The sequence below is a fragment of the Saccostrea cucullata genome, unplaced genomic scaffold (genome assembly GCF_032062105.1).
Source record: "Saccostrea cucullata isolate Sc308-1 unplaced genomic scaffold, CSIRO_AGI_Scuc_v1 ctg904, whole genome shotgun sequence".
In the NCBI taxonomy this organism is placed as follows: domain Eukaryota; kingdom Metazoa; phylum Mollusca; class Bivalvia; order Ostreida; family Ostreidae; genus Saccostrea; species Saccostrea cuccullata.
Genome location: NW_026920060.1, coordinates 147,518 through 164,425, shown reverse-complemented (window position 1 = coordinate 164,425; position 16,908 = coordinate 147,518). Strand labels below are relative to the sequence as shown.

Here is a 16,908-nt window from a genome sequence, read left to right as displayed (position 1 = left end):
TGAAACTTAACAATCGTAAACAAAAATTGGAACATAATCGTCCACAAAAAGGTAAACTTTTGCGAGCATACAGGGAGTATATTAATTAATTTATAAAATTTCTATCATTCTGCTATTAAAAATGTTTTCCTACAAGGTTTAACAGAGATCTCCAGCTCCAGAAGAATTTGATCAAATGCTTTATTTGCGTTATTTCGAGCATTGACTGAAATAGTAATGTCATTTTAATAAAATATAGTCACGTATTAGTTGATGACTCTATAGGACAGGTCTTCAAATAGTTGCTTTTAAAGACGTCCCTCACAATATTTGGTCGGTAAATGTGTGAAAAATAATAGAATTTAAAAACCAGAAATGTATAACCTTTCTTCTCTTACCCTTTCCTACAAAATGGTAAAAATGCATACCCATTGTAGACAAAGTTCTTTAACAGCCAGCTATAGGCTCATCATTGTGGTAAGTGCATTCTATGGTCATATGGTAAAAAAGTATAATAAAAATATGCATATTCAAACTGTGTGCCAATTATTTACAGTTTCCAATTGGCCCTTATTTCTAATTTTTGAGTTTATGTCATTGATTTCTTCTGAACATAATAGAGTGATTTTTTTATCAGAAGGACATATGAAGGGAGTTATTTCTAGAAATGAAATCGAAAGCGAAAGTAATATTTAAAATTTCAGAAAATAAATAGTAAGTATAGAACCTCTAGTGTCATTTAAATCGCGTGGTTTGTAACAGTCTAGAATGGAGTTTCAGAGATTGTCGTCTGGATATCCTCGTTCATTTCACACGGTAACTTATTCGAGTTCTAAATGTGAGCTCTAAAATCCTAATTATAGACAGATATTCGTATTATTAAGACTTTGAGTAACTATAATTTCTGAGAAAATGATGTAATTATTGTATTATTTTATTCTATGTACGATGTCTACACAACTTTGTCAGATTAAAAGCTTTTTTTTAAAATTGTGTTTAGGCATTTGATACAGTTAGCGAAATAAAGGGCCCTATAGCATCCCTTTGTGGTGTTCCTCGCCACTGTGTAGACATCGTTGATCTTGAGGAGGGGCTAATATACGAAAATAGCAGAGGTATTCTGAACCTTCCTCGCCCTATCCAAGTGATGATAGGGGCTAATGAGAGGCGTATTCCATTCTATCTTGTGACAACTGAAGTTGATATGATAGAGCAGGACCCTGATGACGAGGAACCAAGGCTTAAGATGTCATGTGGACATGCTATTAGTAAGTATTCAAAATCATTTATGTAACATGTACACCGACGTTCGTCGCGCATTGTTTATTTCATGATCAATGTATTTATATTTTCATGTATTTTGCTGGTAATTTTTCAAAAAAGGGAGTTGTTTTATAATTCATTTATTTGAAAATAAAAAGCAGTGAAAAATATGATTCCAACAAAGTTCAGAATGTTAAGATTCATAGCTTGACAATGGATTTAAAATAAGAATAAATAATACATAGTAATACATGCTTCTTCACTTTGCAGCACCCTACAACTTATTTGGACATATGAGGGATACTCTCATGAACAAAGTTAGACATTCTATTTGCTGCCTTACTCCAGGTTGTCTGCAGGAATGGAGCTTTCGAGAAGTAGCACAGAAAGCTGATACGACAGAGGATGAAAGGATTTTCTTTGAATATAAAATTTCTCTAAATGCAATTCTTCAAGGCAACGGCGAGACATCTGAATGCCCAAATTGTGGGCAATTTTGTCAGCGCCAACAAAATAGCAAAGCTGTTCATTGTACACGCTGTGCATCTAAGGGGTTGGATAAACAGTTTGATTTTTGCTGGGATTGTAAATCCCCATGGATACCAAATCATGTCTGTGGTAATAAAGACCTGGAAGCCATACAAAAACTCCTGAATGATGCTCCAAAGAAAACTTTAGATTATTCCAAAATTGAAAATGTCCCTTCTAAGAGACTATGTCCAAACTGCAGAACTCTAATTGAGCATGAAAAGATGTGTAAACAAATGAGATGCCCGAGCTGTAAATCCGAGTTCTGCTTCTCATGTTTAACTCTCTGTGTAAACCAAAGATTGCAGTGTTCCGGGTATAGCACCCAGTGTAAAGTTGCTCCAGTTCAGAATGTATTCACTACATAAACATTCTTTTAAAAATACCGTTATTACTGAGTATTTCCTTCAATAAATAACTTTAGAGTAAACATTGTAGGTAATTGCAAAGTAATACAAGTATAACATCAGTCTATATCAAGTGTTTGTAATTTATTTAATATAATACATTTTTGTCACAAAAACTCGTTGCTGTATTCGTAGTACAACTGTCACTGTTGAAGAAAGAGAAGTTATCAAGTTTTAAGAGTACATATTAATTTCATTATGCAAAATGGAATAGTGAATAAATGAATACTTTAATAATATCATATGGTATAAAAAAGCAGATATGCATCATGAGATTTTAAAGCCTCCAACAGTGTCGAATGTCTTACATGGCTGTCATTGCAATAGTACCAATGCCCTGTATCGCTATGGTGTTTTACAAATGATGTGTAGTGACCACCATATACTGAGCCATGATGGTTCACAACTCCATATAAATGATAAGTCACAGTGCCTCCATTCTGAAAGAAAAATCTCAATTCAAAACATCTAGGTCATGAGTTCTAAGTATTTGAATTCTATTAGAGCATCTTATGCATCGAATATATTAAATAAAAGTCATGATGCATATTAAATATCCCCAAAAAACCAATTGATAAATAAAGGTTATTGTAAAAAAAAAAACAAGAGGCCCATGGGCCACATCACTCACCTGAGTAACTTGGGTGATATACTTCTTTACCAGATTTACCCTCTTGCTATACCTATCATGCCCCACTACCCCCTTCCATTTTATGATTTTAAAACTTTAGAATTTACACTACCCCAGGATGCTTCCATATCAGTTTCAGCTTTCCTGGCCCAGTGGTTCTTGAGAAGAAGATTTTTAAAGATTTGTTCTATATATTTCTATGTAAATCTTGGATTCCCTATTGTGGCCCCGCCCTACCCCCGGGGGTCATGATTTGAACAATTTAATATCTATACTACCCAAAGATGCTTCCACATGGGTTTTAGCTTTCCTGGTCCAGTGGTTCTTGAGAAGAAGATTTTTAAAGATTTGATCTATATATTTCTATGTAAAACTTGGATTCCCTATTGTGGCCCCGCCCTACCCCCAGGGGTCATGATTTGAACAATTATAATTAATATCTATACTACCCAAGGGTGCTTCCACATGAGTTTTAGCTTTCATGGTCCACTGGTTCTTGAGAAGATTTTGAAAGATTTGTTCTTTATATTTCTATGTAAAAATTGGATTCCCTATTGTGGCCCCGCCCTACCCCCGGGGGTCATGATTTTAACAATTCAATATCTATACTACCCAAGGATGTTTTCACATGAGTTTTAGCTTTCCTAGCCCAGTGGTTCTTGAGAAGAAGCTTTTTAAAGATTTGTTCTATATATTTCTATGTAAAACTTGGATTCCCTATTGTGGCCCCGCCCTACCCACGGGGGTCATGATTTTCACAATTCAATATTTACATAATCCAAGGATGCTTCCACATGAGTTTTTGCTTTCCTGGCCCAGTGGTTCTTGAGTAGAAGATTTTCAAAGATTTGTTCTATATATTTCTATGTAAAACTTGGATTCCCTATTGTGGCCCCGCCCTACCCCCGGGGGTCATGAATTTAACAATACAATATCTATGCTACCCAAGGATGCTTCCACATGAGTTTTTGCTTTCCTGGCCCAGTGGTTCTTGAGAAGAAGATTTTTAAAGATTTTTCCTATATATTTCTATGTAAAACTTGGATTCCCTATTGTGGCCCCGCCCTACCCTCGGGGGTCATGATTTTGACAATTTAATATCTACACTATATAAGAATGCTTCCACATAAGTTTCAGCTTTCCTGGCCCAGTGGTTCTTGAGAAGAAGAATTTTAATTGACCCCACCCTATATTTGTCTTTTCTTGATCATCTCCCCTTGTAAGGGGACTTGGCCCTTTATTTTAACAATTTAAACTCCCCTTAACCCAGGGATGCTTTGTACCAGGTTTGTTTAAAATTGGCCCATTGGTTCTTGAGAAGAAGTCGAAAATGTGAAAAGTTTCACGGACGGACGGACAGACAGACGGACCGACGGACGGGCTCAAGTGAGCTAAAAACAACTAAAAATTACATGCATCTACTGACAAAAAGTTTTTTGAAAGTAATAAAGTTTAAGTTTTCTCACTTTATTTTTTTACTTTCGGTGGAGATTCATATTTAAGATATATGGCACGGGATGGGAGTGTGGGAATTGCATTCGAATCAAACAAAACATTTCATTTATCTCCTGTGTTACAAAATTCACATTATGCTTTACCGTTAAAAAATCTCGAGGTTGTTTACGTGAGGAATACACGATGAGAGGGGGAAAGGAGAAAGAGTGGTGGTACATGTAATGAGAAAAAAGAAGGCACAAATAGGATAAAACGACCCACTCTACTTTATTAGCTCACCTGAGCCGAAGGCTCAAGTGAGCTTTTCTGATCAAAATCTGTCCGTTGTCTGTCGTCGTCTTCGTTGTCGTCGGCGTCGGCGTAAACTTTTCACATTTTCGACTTCTTCTCAAGAACCGCTGGGCCAATTTCAACCAAACTTGCCACAAAGCATCCTTGGGTGAAGGGGATTCAAGTTTATCATATGAAGGGCCACGCCCTCATTAAAGGGGAGATAATTGGGAATTAATGAAAATTTGGTGGTATGTTTTAAAAATCATCTTCTCAAGAACCACTGAGCTAGGAAAGATGAAACGTATGGGTAAACATCCTCAGGTAGTGTAGATTCAAGTTTGTTCAAATCATGACCCCCGGGGGTAGGGAAGGGCCACAATGGCAGGCCAAATTTTTACATAGAAATATATAGGAAAATTCTTTAAAAATCATTTTCTCAAGAATATCAAAACCATAACTGGTCAAAGGTTTACTTTTGGATTTAAACTTTTCAATAATAAACCAATTTCTACTTTATCCTAGCCAGAGTGCTCAGGTGAGCGGTGTGGCCCATGGGCCTCTTGTTAGAAGTACCCAGGGCTTCTTTATAGAAAAAAAAGTCAATTAACATCATATAGTTTATGTATGAAAATTGAAATGAGAAGATAATGCAAAGCTATCAATATCAAAAATCAAATTTTAGCAAAAATAGACATCCAAATTATAAGAAGTGGGATAAGGTCCCATGGAGAAGTAAGCATTCCCTGCTTAGTTGACCGGTCACATACTGACCTTGTTCATCATCAGGCAACCTGGAAATTCCGCGGACTGCGGACTGGGTTTCTATAGGGTCAGTTATAAGTATTTATGTGCTGGAAGACGCTTATTAAATTGTCAATTCGTTTGCTTATCAAATGATTTCAGCAGTTATATTCATTTAAAATTTTGCCTTTAGTCTCCTCTCGATTTAGGCTCTCAGTATACGGTCTAATAATCATAAATTTAGATTACCGATTGTGGTACTCTCAATTTTTCAGGAAAGGCGATTCTTTTGAAAGACTTTGCAATATGAAGGTGACCACCATAGCTCATCTGAAAAATCCATTTTAAGAGACTCAATTAAGATTTGATCAATTCCTTACCAATTAATCATTAACAATTCGATGTCTTCATTTCTTACAAACATAAAGATGTATTTCAAAGTGTTAAATTAATATTCTTTGTACCTCCTGAAAACACCCGAGCTGAAGTACGAGTACTTTTGGCAAGGTACGAAATCTCATTGCTTTTCTTGTTTTCCCTGTTCGTGACAAAAATCCTAAAAGTATGCAAGAATGCAACATGAAATAAGATACAGAGTTTAATGTAATATATGCAAAGTAAATTTTAAATACATGTACTGATAATACTTTCATGCATGCATGTTCTTACCATCTGATTTACATTCTCTACAAGGGACATCTGCCTCATCAAATTCCTCCTCATAAAGAAGTGTTTTTAAACCTTCATCAACATTCTAAAAATATTTTAGTTTAAGTCACAATATTTGATTTTTCATCATGAAGAAATCTTTTCATGTTTAAGTACATTTCTGTTACAGTGTTACTTACATATGATTCTGAAGGAATGGTTAGGCTTCTCATAATCTGAGTATCAGTGACTTCTTTCTACAAAGATACATAATAATTTATACATATATACTTTCTTCAGTGCACTGATCTCATACTAAGAAAAGATATAAATACTGTTACCATACATGATCACAGGAATCAAAAGAAAATTCGTCAACCATATCTATTTCGAATACAATTGTTGTGTCTAAAACAAAAGAAAAGAATAGCAGCTTTAGGTCAAGAAAGTGTTCGATAAAATAGATTAAGATAACGAACAGTGTTCAAGCTCAAAAGTCCATGAAACAATACAAAATAGGAGCAGAGCAAACACGGATATCAAAAACATCAGAGGTGGGATCAGGTACCTAAAGGAGTGAGCATTCTCTACCGACCGGCCTCACCTGCCATGTGTGTCTTGTCATAATCGGAGAATAACGGACAAATCCATCTTCAATTCAGTGTATACATAAAGACTAACAATTAGTTTTAAAAACGTCAGACAATATTTGACTTAATGATGAATTACCATAGAACTTAAGAAATGAGGTCTTTAAACAAGATTGCTGACATTCTTGTTTCATCAACTTGCTTGTCAATAGTTTTTCTTGTTTCAAATAATTATAAAATTAAACATTTTTGGAGAGGTCGCTATTGATGTAAACGTACCTTTTGCCTGGTTTTCATCATATAACTCACTCAACAGTGTTAGCAAAAAGGAGTGACAATCATTTTGGAGCCCTATTCGAAATTCACGTTCCCTGAAAGTATCATCATCATAAGCAATTGACATTGATTCATATTTACAGTTTTGTGTTTATTTTTAAATATATTTAACAATAAGCAAGTAATTAGGATTATGGAATTTGATATTACCTGCTCGAAACAGCGTTCATTAACATTGCTATTGGGCCTGATTTTAGTTCAAAGGTCTCTGACTTCATTGACTGTAGTAGGTTGCGAAAGGCACTTGTGACTGTTGTTTTCTACAAAACAGAATTAAGAAATATTGAAAAATTGCCACTGGAATGAAAATAGAAATAGAACACAACAGGAAAATGAACACTAGAAAACTTAAGATCCATGCTATTAATTCTTTAGTTATACCATTTGTTGGTTAAAACCAGTGGAAACACGTTCCTTGCAGGAAAACAATCTTTCATACAGAAATGGTGTTTGCCCTAATACCTAAAAAAATCATTTTTTTAAGTTTTGAGACACATATTATTGTGGCATACGTAATTTCTAATTCTTCCTCTCTTTTTTAGGATGGTTACCTGAAGTAAAGAGTTGGCGTAGCAAGTATTCCCTATGTTAGGAAGCCCCTAGAAATCAGAAAAATATCGATTATGGAATTAAATTGAGATGAGATGGTCATTATGAAACTGTAGGATTGATGAGTTTAGATTGTAACAAATACCTTTGGTGGTTCCCTCCCCTGCACTGTAGATTCGTTAGTGGAATGGGTAGGTTGATCCTGAAAAATATTTTTTTTCTTGAAAGTTTGCGTTGATATGGTTTGATATCCACATGATGTTTGTGCATACAGTTAAAAATACAGATGATAGATGATATATTTTGCATAATAATAAGAAAACATGAAAAATTTTATTTGGTGTCAGTTAAGTTTGCTTAAATTAGTTTATCAAATTCACAAATGCTTGTTTCTGTTACGGTAGACCTGCCTTATTTGAAGTAATTTTTTTTCTCATGCATGTTCTCTATAAATTTACGAATTAATGTGCTTTAAATAATCATCTAAAAAATGGGGAAAATATAAAAAGAATCCAAAATATTTCTACTTCCTGAATTACACCAACAAATTAACGGTCAGTTGATTGAAGAGGAATACAAGACATTATTTGACTATTTCTCAAGATGTACTTGTTGATGCATAGTAGACTTAAAATTGCATAAGTCAACTAATACACCAGGATGTATTAACAAACATGTCATTAACTTCTTACAGTTTTCTGGATACTTTCTCCTTTAGACACCTCTCCATGGTGTAAATTCTCATCTTGTTTTAAATTATAACTGTACTCTGGTACTCTTTCTTTGTTCAACACTGCGGATGTCCCAAACGAATGAACCTTTTGAAATGATTATGATATCAAGGAGAGGATTATGTAAATTTCATTTAGATTTTACAAGACTGAGGAGCTACTTATTATGAATAACCAATTTGTATACCTGTCGCTTCTCCGTGTGTCTGGAAACTACATGATAATGAGTATTCTTTCCTTTAATTTCCTGAAAAAATATCTGAAATTTTCTTCAGATGTTAAGACAATGATTAATAAAATATAATCAGTAATGTAAAATATACTTTCTCTTTGTCTCTTCTTTTCAGTTTCATATGATCAGAGAAAATTATCAAAATACTAGAAAACAAAGGTAAATCATTAAAGTGCAATAATTTAATTACGTACTGTACTTTGGTTTTGTTTATTATCCTTAATGTGTCTATTACGTTCTGTAGAAGCTGGCCTCATTGAATCTCTTGCATCACTGATTTTAGGGTACTGATCGCCAGTTTTGTCACTAAAATCTTTGTCAAATCTAGGCAGCTGTGTATAAAACATTTATTCATTTTCGAAGTATTTTCCTGATGTAAGAAATGAGATTAAAAAGAGAAAAATTCAGGTTTGGTGGCCAAAAGAAAAAAACAACTAGTAAAATATAAATTATTCCGAGATTTCATTGCATCGTGTTAAAAAACAAGAAAAATAAACACTAATTCATGTTACCATTGATCTAGTGTACACTGGCTTTGTATCATCTTTCTCATTTATATTTGGAAATCGTGATGTATGACCTTGATTTTGCTTTCTTGGTCTAAGATTTCCACTTTTATTCAGGTCCCTTATGGTATACTGCATGTAAAATCAATGATAATGTCAAAGTGTGAGGAATACAAAATTCTACTACAAAAGTGAATTGTTTTACGAAATATAAAATTTCTTACCAATTCAGGTTTTCTTTCTATGGCACTTTGATGCAAGCATGGAGCAGAGCTTTTTCTGGCCATGTGTACACCAGGTTTTGTCGAATTGTAATGCCCCTGCTGTGTATAATGTTATAATTTTTATATGTACAGAGAAAAGCTGCAAATCAGGCCTATGTGAATCTAATTGACAAAGAGAGTATATTGTATACTGACCACTTGCTTTGAATGTTGTACATCTGTAATAAAGGAGAAGAATTTAAATGCCTACTGTAATGGATTTTTTGAATTAACATTTTAAAAATGAAAAAAAAATATGAGTAAAATATTTTAAGATGTGTTCATGTTTCTTTCTTTTCTAGATACTTTTCCTTTCTTGAAGAATAGATGTACAGATAAGCACTTACTCTGTTCAGCTATTTTTGCTAATCTTTGACGAATCTGTCGTCCTCGAATATTTCGAGGATTTCTGTAGGAAAATTAATCTATTATTCATTGTTAAAGTAGAAAACATGCACAAAATGTTATATATTTTATGGTTGAATAAGTTATGCATTTATTTTAAAAGTTTCAAATTTACATATTATGTAAATAACATAAAATTAAAAAAAAATATTATTCAGAAAAAAAACCCAAACAAAATAATAATAATTAAACAATGATTGCATTATAAAAACGTTAACGTTGCAATATTTGCTAACCAAAGAGCTAGGCTCACTTAACCACTTAACAAATTAAATTACTTTGTAGGTAACCAATTTATTAGCAAATAATCTGCATTCTATTTCAACGTCAATATAAAGTAAAGATTTTGTGCTTTTCTTTATTGCAAAAGCTTTTTTCGCGGAGAATTTCAGTATTGGAAAACAGGCTTGTGAAATTGCAAAAAAAAAAGATATTAGAGTTTTGAGTTGTTTCAGAGAAAAATCAAAAGATCAGCACGCCCTTCGTTTCAAAATACACGTTTTGTGGTCTTCCGAAACAGTTCTGTGATTTTACGTTTGCACATTTAGACCAATGATTGTGTATAAGAATTACTGAAATTATAACTTCAGTGTCACCTTCTTTTTGTTAGAAGTTTTCAGGATATAAAAATGTCGCAATTTTAAATATCATAATAAATTGACTAGCCGGAAAATTACATCATATTTAACAGATACAGTGTCGCCAAGGGTTTTTTATGACATTTTATGCAGTTACAAATTGTGAGTTTTACAAGGCCATAAAGGTCCTGGGTGAACCTTGTTTCTTTGACTATTCAATGGGAATCAATCAGTAAAAAGAGTTGTTGCTAATGATTTTTTCTTTGTTGACTATTTTCACTAAATGTAAAAAAGGAACTAGGTAAAAATATTGATTGAAACTGTATCTAAAAAATTAATAGCTAAAACAAAATCATATTTTTAGGTGAGCACATGTATGTTCCGTTATTTGTTTAGCTTTCATTAGAATATGAATATTCAACTTGGACTTAATCTTATTATGCTTCATGATTTTTACCTGTCCTCTGGCATTGTTTCTTTTTCGCAGCACTTCATACAAAGATTGATAGAATGGCAACGAGATTCTGTAATAAGAAAGTTTAATCTTTTTCTATTTGAATCCAAAAGTATTCATTTATTGTTAAGAAATTTAACATGTATCATTTTAAAGCGGATAATTAAAGATAAAAAAGTCACAATAAGTAACCATTCCGTAAGCTATACCAATGACAAATAGAGCTCTACATTTAAACCTTAGAAATTATAGAGGGAGAATCAAGTATTTAGGAGGAGTAAGCATTTCATGTCAAATTTTCACGCCTTTATTGCAGCCGCTGTATTAAGTGACAGGAATGACCATAGTCAAACGTAGCATAAAACGATACATTAATCATTGGTATGGACCATGCCAGTCAATATCGGAAATGCATTCACCTATATATGAATATACATTGTACACATATTTTTAGCTAATAAAAGTCATTACTGAATATATGTATTTTTTTTTCATTTAGGGACTCTTTAAAGTTATAAACAAGTTAAATTCCAAAAAAACATTCAAGCTATAAAATGTTAATCATATTACGAATTAAAAAGAAATTTCATTGATTATAAGCTTCGGCAAAAAGTAAAACTTTATATGAAACACATTTTAAAAGATTGTTCATTAATGCCTCTATTTTTTTTTAGCGTTTGTTCAGCCTGTAAATTTCTTTCAGAAAGACATAATTATGAAGTTGAAAACATAATTTATTTTACAGAAAACCAATTAAGAAATTATTACATATTTTTTTGTTTATGAAGTGCAAAGTAACATTTAAACGTTTTAATTCAGGCACTAACACAATATATTTAATATATATGTACATGTGCTTGTACATATTAAGTCAAACATTTCATGTCCAGTTCATAGCTAAATTTACATATTTTGAAGGAGTAAAACTCTCTTCAGATGAATACAAGAATAGGGAACAATATAAATAACATATTTTGGTCACACAACATCAACATTAATGTGCGGAACAGTGATTAAAATAATATATATATGAATAATCAAGTATTTTGTATTGCTTTGTGATGGTAATAAAACAAACTTAAAAGTTAGACCTATAAAGCAGTATATGGTACTTACTATGTTTTTGATAACACTCGTATCTATGATACTGTTTTCCATGTAATTGTGAAAACGAAAGTGGAACTAGAAACGGACTTCCTAAAAATATATATAGTGTACGTATCAATCGTAGAAGTATTGATTTGTAAATATTGAAATTGGAATGGTTTAAAAAACTTTTTAGAACACTAAAACAGGGCTATTTTTGTGTTCCTTAATTACTAATACACTACATATAGCATTAGAAAATCTTTATGCCACTTTCAAACGATGAAAGGAAATTTTAAAGTACTCTGATCGCTGTATATGTATGCATAAAATACATAAAACAATTTCGCTTATATCTCTGAGAGATTTTCCCCCATATACACATATTCAAACTTTTCTGTATTTTAATGATGACTATGCATCGCTAGTCAAACTCAGTTTGCATGCACCCGTTATATCAGTAGTTAGGGGCGCAAATACCAAAATTCCTAAACTCCTGCACTCTGCTTATGAACACTTTTATTATATGTTCCATTGGATAAAACTATTAAAGAATACCTATCCTTTTTTTTAAATTAACAATTGAACCAGTAGGATAAAATTTAAAAAAATACACAACTATCAAATTATTCTTGCGCAATCAAAATAATACTTGCAGGCCAAGTGAAAGTAATAACCATACCCATACACACCAATGATTTTTGCAACATACAATGTATATATCTAACGGAAGATAATAATCACCTTAATTGTTATAAATATCTATATAATCATTCTCATGGGTCTGACTTTTTCCGGAGGTGTTGTATAGAATCAACGCTTGTCAATAATATAGGCAATCACCAATTGATAAGTAAAAAGGGTAAGTGGAAATGTTAACTCTAAGTATATGAAATTGACTGAAATCAGTCTGAAATCGCAATCCAAAGGAATATTGGAAAAAAACATGTAATAAAACCAATAAATTTTTAAAACAATTTATTTATTTAAAAAAAATGCTCAACAAAAACATTAAAACATTTGCGGAAAGTCACATTATGTATTGAAAAAATGAGGCTGAATGCAACATATCCATTCACACACAAAGAAATATATCACTTTTCGATAAGTGGCGTGGGTTACGTCTAAATGTCTTGTAATGACAAAGCTCGTTTATAACATGTATAAGCCTATCATAAAAATCCTCCCGGTAATCTTGAGACCATAAACAATGTAGAGCGGTCTTTAATCCCAATGTCCTCTATTCTTTTCCGAGCTTCCGGTTGATCATGTCTGTATTCCTTGCCACTAAATGTCAGTCGAATGTGTTGAAGCTCAATTCCTACTCTTCCAGCCAGGGTTTCAAATATCTTCAAAAATTCATCTGACTGAAAAAAGATTTTTCTTTTCATATTGTAACATATTTTGAAAGAAGCATTATGAATATTACATTATCATCACAAAACTTAGGTAATCGTCAAGAATTTGTACAAAGAACATACCTTCTGGACGGTAATTGTTTCACTTTTGTTTCTTGTTGACATTTTAACAAAAATTGTAAGAGACATCTTTCTTTGTCACCCTTTCAAAAATTGTTACGAGTACGTGCAGTTGTTTTCTGTAAAATAAAAATTCCATGAATGAAAATCGAAACTCACTGTCCAAATATATATTGATGAAGTGCATATACAAGAAATTGGGAATTTTATCTCATTTATTTATAGAAAGATTAACTGTATTCTATAAATATATCTTTATCTACTCACAATTGAATTTAGTTTAATCAACATTTCTAAATCTATTTATAGATAATGTTGATACCAATTTCAAAATAACCATTTCTGCTTTCGATTTGTTTTCTTTGAAATCCAACAAAGGAGAAATAGTGATTTAGTTTATACGTTTCAAGACCTCAAGAAATATATTAAAAATGACAGAGTACCTTACCTTCCGGACGTTGTCATCTGAAAAATTGTATAATGTACCTAAAGTAAGAAACTTTATTATTATATAGTTTTATTAAATTATTTTTCCTTCAAGTTGTTAAAAATATCATAGTAACTTAGATTGTTCAGAATAATCATTTGACTTCATATTCAGTTTGGTACAGTGGATGAGATTAGACGGTGTGCTGCATCGATGCTTTATACTGAGTATTGGCTGATAGATGTCGTTAACATTGAAAACTTCTTCATCTATGATCCAGAAACAACAAGTGATGTTTTACATAATCCTTTTCATGTAATGGTTTGGGCTGAAAGTCGACCACTATCAGGATGTATAACAACAACAAAGCCTGACATAATCTGGGAATATGAATCAGATCCAAGACTGGAACTTCCTTGTGGGCATGCAATAAGTAATTAACTTTTTATCAGAAACTATTTCCATTTCTATTTTTTCTGTTTGATTACTCTTTGAAAATTGAATGTGCTAATTTATCGATAAAATTGAATGTATATTTTTCCGCCATGTGGTACCTAATTCTCTATGCTGTACATGTACCTGTCAATTTCAGTAGGCAGTCAGTGAATCTGACGTTAGTTTGTGGGGACTGTAGAAACATAGAATGTTTCGTAAAATTCAATTCTTTTAGACATCTTTTTAATTTAAATTAAAATTTTTATATCATATAATATTGTCAATTTAGCAAACCACTTTCAAAGGAGTATATTTGATAAGAGCCAATTTTGGCCCCCTAAAAATCAACATTTTATAATGACATTCAGGTATGTTTAATTGATATTTATTTTGTAGAAGAGATTATATAAGAAATATTTCCAATATATTTTTCACATTTATATGCACTTACTAGCTGTAAATGACACGAGAAATAATGCTATTTTTGCTATTTGATAAAAAAGCCAAATATATGCCTTTTTCTTGATGATTTTTCTTATGGGAAACATAGAGCGCAGTGTAGAACATACATAATTTTTCTGTGACTAAGTAGTATTGGATAGATACATCTTTGGTAAAAATATAAATCTTGTTCTAGGCTGCGCTCTATATTTTCTGGAAGAAAAACTGCTTGAAAATAAGCAGTTTTATACAAAATATGCTAAAATGGCGGGAAAACGTGATTTATATAATGTCATATTTCTAAAATATAGGCATTTTGATCAAAATGAAAATGACCAATAAAGGCTGCATATATAGCTGTACAAATTAAAGCTATATATAAAGTAAAATTAAGATATTCATTTTAAGGGGCCAATTGAGACACTTACCATATATCGCTTTTTGTTTGTTATACGACATTAACGGCAGTTGGAGCTGTAGAATGATTGATGTATGACAGGCTTATTATGCCCGGGCATATTCAAACAGTAGAGATTGATTAATAAAACATTAAACAATTGTTTGATAATCTCTTTAAGCCAGGTACATACCGGGTATCTTATTAAAAAAAACACACATAATGTTATGATTGTTTGATATCAGGAACTCCTGATGCCCCAACAATCAACTAATTTTGTTATATATACATGTAAATGCAATACGCAGTTAATCTTCTGTTCCATTAACAATTAAACAAGACGTACTCTGTGTCTAACAAAAGAAATTACCTTTAATCAAAAACAATTTAGAAGTGTAAAATCCAACCTTTTAAGTTATTACTTGTTTTTGGCGCAATGAAAATATCTTTGACTTCGAGGGAGTGTTTACTTATTGTTCTAATGGAATACAAAGTACCCTTAGTTTATGTTTCTTGTATCTTTTGCCATGTGACTATATAATATCTGATCTGTGTCTCATAAATGCAGAAGTAAATGTAGAAAGTAAAGTTATACATGTATAGTTATTTGTACATTACATTCCTTTGAATCAATTCATAACATAACTGTTCTATTTGTGCGTTTTGTCTTTTACAGCCCCAGATAATTTGTTTGGACTGCTGCGTGAAAAGATTCGTCAAAATGAGTACTGCATATGCTGCCCTGGAAAAACAGACTCTGGAACATGCAATGAATTATTTGATAACCAACTCATTTTAAAGAAGTGTATGCTAAGTGCTGACGAATACCTATTTTATAGTGGAAAACTTTCATTCAACTACATAAACGCAAGTAAAAGAAACGAAATTAAGAATTGTCCGAGATGTGATTCGTATTGCAAGAAGATGAACATTTTCCAGAATCACATCAAGTGTTTCAAGTGCTCAAATGAAATGTTTTACTCATTCAAGTTTTGTTGGTACTGTTCAGAGTCCTGGACACAAGATCATGAATGTTCTTCAGCGAACGAGAATGAACAAAATATCGAAATTGTTCGTCAGCTGGAGAATTGTTCAAAAATAACCCTCGGCTATTCTAACATGGAGAATGTTCCTTCAATACGCCTCTGTCCAAATTGCAAAACGTTGTTGCAGCATGATCAGGCATGTAAATCTATGATATGTACTATCTGTAAAACAGAGTTCTGCTTTGCATGTTTAAAAATTGCCTTTGATGGAAAACTTCAATGTGGTGAATTCAATGGACGGTGCAATGTGGCACCGATACAATCTGTCGAGTGAATTAAAATTTGTTGACTTCATTCAGAACTTAATGTTGAAACTGGCCCCTTAAAGTGATTTGTATATAAAGTTGAAAATTTTAGTTTAATTTGCTCTCTCTTAGTAATTCCAATTACCTGTTAATTCCCTTTTCTCACAACACAAAATGTTTAACTTTCTTGTTTTATATTTTAATTTAACAAAAGTAAATGTACAGAAATATGTAGTCAAGAAATAAATCTTCTTTTAAGAATCTGGAAAAATTTTAGAACAATTATTGCTTTACAAACCTCCTCCATCCTAATTATGCATCTTAACAGATGTAAATTGGTTTTTCTTTATTCAAATAACCGTAATGATTATGATAATGCAATATTACACAATGCAGTAAATTTGTATTTAACCGTTTGAAAAATTTAATTCTTTTTTACAATGATGATTCTTATCACTGATCAGCTTACAAAATTAGGAAAGTGATGCACTGTCCCCTGATCACTCAGGCTTTTAAAATTTTCCTTAATTTCAAATTTAAAAGTTTGATCAAATTAAACAACGTGTTTATCTTTTAAAGTACTGTACTGAGATATTTTTCTCAAAGGATGCTTTATATGAAAATTTCCCATTTACTTTATTAAGCATATCAAACTAGAGTTAGAGGTGGCAAGAAAATGTTGGTATCATTGACAATTTGAAATCAATGTTCGAAAATGTTTTCAAAGGAATATTATTACAATATTATACAAGAAAAAAGGGATAAGATACATGTTCATAAAAAT

At 32.0% G+C, this 16,908-nt stretch overlaps 3 protein-coding genes across 7 annotated transcripts; 2 read left to right on the top strand and 1 right to left on the bottom strand.

Moving 5' to 3' along the window:
• The first annotated feature begins 645 nt into the window (after nt 1-645).
• Nucleotides 646-2,293, top strand: LOC134242644 (uncharacterized). Its single transcript, XM_062724752.1, has 3 exons — nt 646-795; nt 980-1,247; nt 1,513-2,293. Exons 1-3 carry the CDS (start codon nt 748-750, stop codon nt 2,136-2,138), a joined length of 942 nt encoding a protein of 313 aa, XP_062580736.1. The 5' UTR covers nt 646-747; the 3' UTR covers nt 2,139-2,293.
• On the bottom strand, nt 2,250-13,419 carry LOC134242600 (ubiquitin carboxyl-terminal hydrolase 16-like). Of its 5 annotated transcripts, none has more exons than XM_062724725.1 (22): nt 13,137-13,327; nt 11,686-13,022; nt 10,573-10,639; nt 9,480-9,541; nt 9,289-9,311; nt 9,094-9,192; nt 8,876-9,001; nt 8,558-8,695; nt 8,319-8,378; nt 8,093-8,218; nt 7,546-7,602; nt 7,403-7,450; nt 7,233-7,313; nt 7,002-7,111; nt 6,795-6,886; nt 6,272-6,333; nt 6,126-6,182; nt 5,947-6,031; nt 5,742-5,833; nt 5,527-5,607; nt 2,486-2,617; nt 2,250-2,323 (listed from the first exon to the last, which is right to left on the bottom strand). In XM_062724725.1, the coding sequence occupies exons 3-22, from the start codon at nt 10,608-10,610 to the stop codon at nt 2,321-2,323; spliced, it is 1,572 nt and encodes a 523-aa protein (XP_062580709.1). In that variant the 5' UTR covers nt 10,611-10,639; nt 11,686-13,022; nt 13,137-13,327; the 3' UTR covers nt 2,250-2,320. The 5 variants fall into 5 exon arrangements, with proteins under 5 accessions (XP_062580709.1, XP_062580695.1, XP_062580688.1 ...); XM_062724711.1 differs by lacking the exon at nt 2,250-2,323 and adding an exon at nt 13,401-13,419 and having other exon boundaries at nt 2,396-2,617; nt 13,137-13,252; XM_062724704.1 differs by lacking the exon at nt 2,250-2,323 and having other exon boundaries at nt 2,396-2,617.
• Nucleotides 13,420-13,473: 54 nt separating this feature from the next.
• Nucleotides 13,474-16,691, top strand: LOC134242634 (E3 ubiquitin-protein ligase RNF217-like). The gene is made up of 3 exons (XM_062724742.1): nt 13,474-13,624; nt 13,735-13,993; nt 15,510-16,691. Exons 1-3 carry the CDS (start codon nt 13,565-13,567, stop codon nt 16,151-16,153), a joined length of 963 nt encoding a protein of 320 aa, XP_062580726.1. The 5' UTR covers nt 13,474-13,564; the 3' UTR covers nt 16,154-16,691.
• The last annotated feature ends 217 nt before the right edge of the window (nt 16,692-16,908 follow it).